This window comes from Theobroma umbraticum, unplaced genomic scaffold (assembly GCF_002168275.2).
Source record: "Theobroma umbraticum cultivar Fairchild unplaced genomic scaffold, ASM216827v3 scaffold_95.0, whole genome shotgun sequence".
Lineage (NCBI taxonomy): Eukaryota > Viridiplantae > Streptophyta > Magnoliopsida > Malvales > Malvaceae > Theobroma > Theobroma umbraticum.
In genome coordinates, this window is record NW_018397257.1 from 8,955,127 (window position 1) to 8,963,150 (window position 8,024).

An 8,024-nucleotide genomic window follows, 5' to 3' on the forward strand; every position below is an offset into this window, starting at 1 on the left:
TCTCCTCCCCTGTTTCTTTTTGGCTCTTTCAAAGAAGAAAACCTACCATCTTCCTTTCACCAATCCACAAAACAAAAAACCCCTAATTCCGCATTTAATTTTTTTTTATCTTCTCTTTGCAAACCATAAAAAACTTCTCAAAATTTCCATCCGTTTATCCATCTGCATGCATGTCTTACGAAACCTTTCTTGATTTGTTGTTGGAAACAGCGTCCCTCTAGGGTTTTTGATTTGATCTGGGGTTTTTGCCTTTGCGTTTTTTATAAATTAAATGGCGAACGGTACGGACGCGGAGGATTTCGTGGTTTTATCTCGGGTAAGGACGGGTCTGAAGCGTGAATTCGAATTTGCTTTGAAGGTTCAAGCAGAGATCTGTGGGTCTTTGGGTCGGACTCGGTCCAGGAAGGCACAGAATGGACCGGTGTGGAGCCCGGGTAACCGGAGCAACAAGAAATCGAAGAGAGAAGTCAAGGTTGAGAAAGAGAAGAGTGATTTGGAGAAATCTGTGAGTGTTGTGGAGGAATCGGTGGATTTGATGAGTGAAGAAGAGGCGAAAAGCGATGTGGTGGATGTGGACGAGCCGAAGAGAGAGGTGGACGGTTGTGAAGAAGAGGAGTCCAAAAGGGTGGGGAAAAAGGGAGAGGAAGTTAAAGATGGGGTTGTTGAACCAATGTGTGAAGATGAGGATGACAAGGAGGGGAAGGAAAAAAGTGAAACTGAAAAGGCGGTAATAGGTTCACAAGAAGAAAACAGAAAGAGGAAGAAAAGGAAGAAGAAAAAGAGGAGGAAGAGAAGAAGGAAGCAAACGAAGAAGTAAAAGAGGAAGAAGAAAAGGAATCGAAAATGGATGTCGACATTAGAGAGAAGGAAAGTGAAGTGGAAAATGCAATGAAGAATGTAGAAGAAGGAAAGAGAAAGGATGATTTGGTTATACAAAATGAGCCCTGTGAAGTGGATATGGAATGCGAGTTTTGGTTGGTTGCGAGGGTGATAGTAATTAGAGAGGTGGTGAAGGAAGAGAAGCCTCGACGGAGGTTTACTCGATCCTTGTTGAAACCAAAGGTGGAGACGGTGAAGAAAACTGCTGTGAGGGATGCTGTTATTGTGACAGTGAGTGATGTGAAAAGTAGTGGTGATGATAATAGGCCTAAAAGTGTGGATGGTCCAATGAAGCAGGAAATGAATGTGTCTACCAAGTTTGTGAGAAATTTCCCGACTAAGTTAAAGGATCTTTTTGATTCAGGTATGCTTGAGGGAGTAAATGTGAGGTACGCGCGAAGCTCAAAGGTATGGTTCTGGAAAAATTTTATAGTGAAATGTTTGAATGTCTTGCGCTTTTGTTTTGAAATTTGGTTACGAATGTTTCTGTTATTGTAGGTTACAAGAGTTTCAGGGAGTAGTGGGCTTCGAGGAGTAATTAAGGGCTCTGGGATATTGTGTTTTTGTAGTGCTTGCAAGGGGGTTAAAGTAAGGGCTTATTTATTAATGTGTATTGTCATGATGCCTGTTTTGCTGATTTGCAAATATCCTAATGTTGCTTTTGTGGATCTTTTATCATTGAATGAAGGCTATTGCCCCTACCTTATATGAGATTCATGCGGGTAGCTCAAACAAACGTCCGGCAGAGTATATTTACCTGGAGAATGGGAATTCCCTGCGTGATGTAATGAATGCATGCAAACAGAATTCATTGATCACATTGGGGAATGCTCTACGGATGGTGATTGGTTCTTCCATGAAGAAATCTAGCTTTTGTTTGAACTGCAGAGGTTGATTTTAAATTTCTTTTATATTACATATTTTTTTTTCATCATTGGTGTTTGTCCAGACAGTTTAATGTTTGTTGCCTTATATTATTGTAGAGTCTATTACTGGAACTGGCTCTAGGAAAGCTGTAATTCTATGTAATTCATGCGTAGATGTAAAAGAGTCTCAAGACAGCTCTACTGGAGTGGCTGATGCTGATGATAGGTATGGTTTGATTGGTGTTCCTAGCCTGTGTCTCTTGGTTCACCTTTGTAATTTTTTATTTGTTTCATTTGTTTGTGTTACCATGGCTGCAGAATTATGAACTTGCAGTAAACCCTAGAATTATATGATCCTGGCCTTGTTAGTTCTGTTACATCAGTAATAAGAATAGGAATATATTTTCTCTTCTGAGTTTGGAAGATGGGGAAAAAGAAATGTTCTCTTATGTTGGAAACTCCCTTGTCTAGTGCTGGCTTTGTGGCATATTACCATTTTGTTCTAACCCTTGGTTGCATTCACATTTTTCTGTCAGCAGATGGAAAAGTTTGGTTTTAATTTTTGTCAAACTTATGAGTCTTGAGGTGGTTTTCTAATAGTAAAGAGCAGTAAATTTGTGTAAATGTTAATTAGAGTCTATGTTTGCTGCTTATATAATTTGTAAGCTAGCAATTTATGGTTGCAAATGCACACAGAAAGTCACAAAATTGCTTTTACTCAGATGATAATACTTTTCTCTATTCTGCAGGATCAGAGATAGGATAATTCTTTTAAAGTTTAACTCATTTATCCTTTATTTTAAAATTTTATTTTCTTTTTGTTTCATTTGTTTCAGATCACCAAAACCAACTGTGGTTGCAAAGTCACCTATCAGTGCTTCAAAATGCAGCTCGTCACAAACTAAGAGTCAGGGAAGAGTAACCAGAAAGTAAGTATTATTTTTGCGTTTATATATTCTGATTACCTGTTTGATATTTTCTGTTGTATATAGTTGATGTAGATACTTTTGGCATAATTGTTTTTATTGAAATTATATATTGTGTTAATCTCTTTGGTACTGCTTTCAAAGGGATCTGCGGATGCATAAATTGGTATTTGAGGAAAATGGGTTGCCAGATGGAACTGAACTAGGGTATTTTGTTCGTGGACAGGTTAGTGTGAATATAGTTTAGCATATATTTTGTCTAGTCTTACTAGATATGTCTTTTCTAAGTGGTGATTTGATGTGTTGCAGAAAATGCTTGTTGGTTATAAAAGGGGATTTGGAATACTTTGCACCTGCTGCAATTCAGAGGTGCCTTTTTTGTTTTTCCCACCAATGAAATTGTTATCTCCTAAGTCCTCTCTGATATTTGATTTTCTCTGTGTTAAATGAGCAGATCAGCCCCTCACAGTTTGAAGCTCATGCTGGTTGGGCAACTCGTCGCAAGCCGTAAGTCTCTGTTCAATCTTAGGTTGTCAAGCTTTGTTGTTTACTCAATTTCGATCTTGTGATTGATATCTTGCAATAGTGAGCCACGGCTCATGTAGGTTCTGATGTGGTGAAACAATGGCAATTTTTGAAGAAGCTAGGGCTCCAAATTTTAGGCATGGAACATTGGCAATTAATAAAAATGGCTTTGTGCATTTAGTGCAAATATCTATATATATAAATGTGTTTTTGACATATCCTTACTCTGTTTACAGTTTTCAACACATTTACACTTCAAATGGAGTATCTCTCCATGAATTGTCAATATCCCTGTTGAAAAGTCGGAAGTTCTCTGCAAATGAGAATGATGACCTATGCAGCATCTGTTTGGATGGAGGGAATCTATTGTGTTGTGATACATGTCCAAGGGCTTTTCATAAAGGTCAGTTTTAACTTTTCCTTGAATATTCTGTGTTATTGGCAACTTTTCAGGCTACAGTCGATTGTATTAACCATTGATGTGCTGGATGCGTAACAACAGCAGTAAAGAATGTAACTCGTACATGCAATAAATGATACCTTGAGGTTATCAACTTCGAAACTTCATGATGTCTTGGATTTTTGGGGAATTGTCAAACCGTATTCTAAATTCTGAACTTATCTGATTATTACCCTTATCAACTTCCAAACTTCATGAACAATTTATCTCGGTGCCTGCAATTGTTCTTTTTTGTCTGATCTTTGTCTTCTTTCTTGTGTTCATGTTCTAATCTTTGTCTTCTTTTTTGTCAATAATAACTATTGTCTAATTTTTTTGCCTTGGAGTTGAGGGCTATGACTTTTGCTCTTAGTTGGCTGTAATGCATTTCTTAACAAAATGGCCCCAGTGGAGGCAAAATTGTGTTCTGATGATGTGTTACAATTACTCAAGCGCCCTTGTGGTTAATGATGTTTCAAAAGTGAAATTAAATATTTATGGATATCAAGTGTTGTAGGGACTTATAATTTGTGTAAGCAACTTGCTTTTGAAAACATGTGCAAACCTGCATGTGAGGGCTGCGTTTTGTCCTCCTCCTTTTCCCACTCATCTATCACCTTCACTTGTAACTCAACTTCGTAGTGAGATGTGAGAGTTTATTACTATTTTGTTCCCATTCTTAAGACTTATGAACTTACACAGTTATGGTGTATTTTTGTGTTTCTCTTGGGGTTGCCTAGAGTGAACCTTATGCCTTGGGTTGTGTAGACTGTGGTTTGACCTTTTACAACTCTGGTCAATACATATTTTGAATTTAAAATTAATGAGAATATCTGAGTCCCTTGTGTTCAAACAGAATGTGTAAAATCTGAGTCACTTCAGTCAATACTTTTTTGTTATTAGTGTAGACTCCTGTTGGACTTATGACCTATTACTGGCTGATTGCAGATTGTGTTTCTCTGCCAAACATTCCAACTGGTACTTGGCACTGTAGATATTGCCAGAATAACTTCCAAAAGGAAAAGTTTGTGGAACGTAATGCCAATGCTCTAGCTGCAGGAAGAGTTGCTGGAATTGATCCAATAGAACAGATAACCAAGAGATGCATTCGTATTATCAAAACTCCAGAGACTGAAGTTCTCAGTGTGTGTGTGCTTTGCAGGTCAGATGCATTCACCATTTGGATTATTTCTTTGTTGTTGTGAATCATTTATTCCTTAAAGCACCCCTCCCCCATGCCCTTTAAAGATTATCTCTAATAAAATATTTGCAATTACTTAGATAAAAATTGCATACAGTTGTTAAATCTAACATTACAATCTAAACTTGAAATCTTTTAGAATGTTAAAATCTTGATTAATTTACAGTCTGCATTGCTGAGAAACCACTTACCAATCTGATCCCAAAACTTGTATTTATTTACAAATTGACTAATTTTTTATCGGAACGTGGTCTGGTGCAGCACTCATGTGGAGGCTTAATTTTTTGGTCCCATTATGTTGGTGTCTTAATTTATGTTGCTCTTCCTGTAATCATTTGAACTCTTTTCTTTCTTCTATATTGACATGTTATTGATATTTGCAGAGGCCATTCTTTTAGCAAGTCAGGATTTGGTCCTCGCACTGTTATACTTTGTGATCAGGTATCCTCTTGGTTCTGTTTGCGCTTGCAGTTGTAAATTTGAGCTTCTATGTACTTGATATGCAAACTTTGTGTTTGACATGTAATGATCTTTGTTCTCCATTTTTTCCTTATCAGTGTGAGAGGGAGTATCATGTGGGCTGTCTTAGGGATCACAATATGGATGACCTTAAGGTGCCAATTTTTTTCTGTTAAATAATGCATAGCTTTTCCCAATTTGTTCTATGAATAAATTAGTATTGATACCATGTTTTCAACAGGAGTTGCCAAAAGGAAAGTGGTTTTGTTGCACAGATTGCAATAAAATTCATTCTGCTTTACAGAAATTGATAGTTCGTGGGGAAGAAAAGCTTCCTGAATCATCTCTGCTCGTTGTAAAGAAGAAGCATAAAGAAAAGAGTTTGGAGAGCAACACTAATCTTGATATAAGATGGAGGGTTCTCAGTGGGAAAATGACATCTTTTAATGACACTAGAGTATTGCTTTCCAAGGCTGTTGCGATCTTCCATGTAAGTAATTCTCTGTTTGTACGTAAAGAAAATTATTGCTGATTATCCATTTGATCCAACAGCAAGGTTAGCTAGAAAGTAAACAGTGTTTTTGGGCCTCTGGCCCTCTAGGGCCTGGACATCTTGTTTAGAACTGTGTGGCTTTCGTATAAGCTTTTAAGTCTTGTAGCTACTATAGTGCATCTAACACATGAGCCCTCTTCTCAGTCTGTGTTGATTCTGTCTTTGATGTAAATAGGAAGCTATCCAGTTAAGTATTAATTGATTTATGATGTTCCTTTTGTGCTTTAGGACTGCTTTGATCCTATAAGTGACTCTGGATCTACCAAAGGTGATCTAATTCCATCAATGGTTTATGGGTAAGCAATAATCGTCTTTTCTTTGTATTTTATTGCTTCTCTTCTTGATGCTTGCCATTATGTGGTGCTTTCTTGAAGTTTGCTTTGTGAATGATAGCATTCATTGGTTTTACAGGAGAACGGTGAAGGGCCAAGATTTTGCTGGCATGTACTGTGCCATATTAACTGTCAAGTGAGACTTATTTTTGGTTTTGTTAAGTTTCTTCCCAGTGTTGTCTTCTAGAATAGGTGTATCTGAACACCATGATTTAATTTTCCTTGTGCAGTCAAGTGGTTGTGTCAGCTGGTATTTTTAGGATTTTTGGGCAGGAAGTGGCTGAAATTCCCTTAGTTGCAACAAGTACTGAATGCCAAGGACAGGTAACCATTATGGTTTGACGGCAATAACCCTTTCCCCCACCCAAGCTCTTTTATTTTTTTTTGGTAATTTGATAAGGTGAGATGCATGTGAACTAAAAGCACATGGATTTTGCAGGGTTATTTCCAATGCCTGTTTTCTTGCATTGAGAAGCTGCTTGGCTTCCTAAAAGTGAAAAACCTTGTGCTTCCAGCAGCCGATGAAGCAGAATCTATTTGGACAAAGAAATTCGGATTCAGCAAGATAGCCCAGGAGGAGGTATGACTATTTCCGGCCTGCTTTTGCTTGAGTTTAAACAATCATCGAGATATGAATGAACGTAACATTTCTTCTATACTGCAGCTGAACAAATATAAAAGAGACTACCAAATGATGATCTTCCAGGGTACATCAATACTGCAGAAGCCAGTCCCGGAAATTCGATTGATTCGTAAAGCAGAGGATGAATGACTGACGTTGGGGGGTCGGCATGTGAAATTTTGAGCATGGAGAAGCTAGTTTTTGAAGAGACTTTTCCTCATAAATGTACAGGGTTGCTTTTCTCTTTCTCTTGTACAGGAAATAGAAGTCCATAAAGTGCTACCTCATCTTTTTCTTTTTCGGTTTGTAGCACATAAAATGCAAAATATACCAAAAATTTTAGGGGAAAGCTAATTTTCGAGCAAGTTGGAAAAATTTTGAGATAGGCTTTTGGGACTAGATGTGCAGTTTTGTTCGTTGCACATTATTTGATGAAATTTCATCGGAATTTGGAGTCTTTAATTGTTATTTCATTGGAATTTGTTTATACCAAATTTATCTCCTCATTAATTTTTCGATTTAAACCACAACTGCAATTGTTTGAGTTTAATAGATTCAACGTTGCATGATTTACATCGCCCGATCCAGTTGTGGAGGAAGGAACCGTTGAGAAAGCAATTTTGAAAGCCGAAAAAACACAGGCAAAAGGGAGAGAGGCATGATTTATTGTTTACTCCTTTTGACGAATGATTCGATCCATTAAGCGGGAGAAATTTAAATTTTGAAATTCAAATTTCTTTAGCCAATTTCTTTAGTATTTAAAAATAACCCATTTTAGGAAATGGAGTTATCTTTTGCCCCTCTCACCCTTATTGCGGCATTTGCCCTCTTCTATAATTCCACTCATTCTCTCCGTCTCTCCGTCTCTCCGTCTTCTCATCTCACTCTCTCTCGCGCTCTTGAAGGTACGCTCCACTGCTTTCTCTTTCTTGGGAATCATCTTCAATTCTTTTTTAAATAAAGATTGTATAATCCGTTGATCTTTGCTGATTTTCCTTTTGCTTCAGTTGCTTCGGTTTTTCAGATCGAATCTTGAATCAAACTTCGGTGCTTAAATACAGAAAGAAACTTAAAGTGAGTTTTTTTTTTTGAACAAAATCAAGAAATGGGTCAGATCCAATACTCTGAGAAATATTTGGATGATACTTACGAGTACAGGTAAGAACTTAATTGCATTTGATATTCGCTGGTTTTGATCTTTTCAATCTGTTCGATTCTTTTA

At 37.3% G+C, this 8,024-nt stretch overlaps 2 protein-coding genes across 3 annotated transcripts in view; both read left to right on the forward strand.

Moving 5' to 3' along the window:
- On the forward strand, positions 1 to 7,296 carry LOC110411985 (Acyl-CoA N-acyltransferase with RING/FYVE/PHD-type zinc finger domain-containing protein). The gene is made up of 19 exons (XM_089782832.1): positions 1 to 749; positions 824 to 1,287; positions 1,378 to 1,467; positions 1,568 to 1,769; positions 1,863 to 1,971; positions 2,582 to 2,674; positions 2,816 to 2,897; positions 2,981 to 3,040; positions 3,126 to 3,178; positions 3,433 to 3,599; positions 4,584 to 4,797; positions 5,220 to 5,277; positions 5,394 to 5,450; positions 5,537 to 5,785; positions 6,077 to 6,144; positions 6,260 to 6,316; positions 6,411 to 6,504; positions 6,620 to 6,760; positions 6,845 to 7,296. Exons 1-19 carry the CDS (start codon positions 272 to 274, stop codon positions 6,950 to 6,952), a joined length of 2,844 nt encoding a protein of 947 aa, XP_089638958.1. The 5' UTR covers positions 1 to 271; the 3' UTR covers positions 6,953 to 7,296.
- A 159-nt stretch (positions 7,297 to 7,455) lies between these two features.
- Positions 7,456 to 8,024, forward strand: part of LOC110411986 (cyclin-dependent kinases regulatory subunit 1) — a 2,274-nt gene continuing 1,705 nt past the window's right edge. The window contains exons 1-2 of one of the 2 annotated variants that reach the window (XM_021422373.2): positions 7,456 to 7,707; positions 7,810 to 7,960. In XM_021422373.2, coding sequence (XP_021278048.1) covers positions 7,908 to 7,960 — 53 coding nt within the window. In that variant the 5' untranslated portion in view covers positions 7,456 to 7,707; positions 7,810 to 7,907. The remainder of the gene's footprint in view (positions 7,708 to 7,809; positions 7,961 to 8,024) is intronic. The other variant, XM_021422374.2, reaches the window with a different exon arrangement.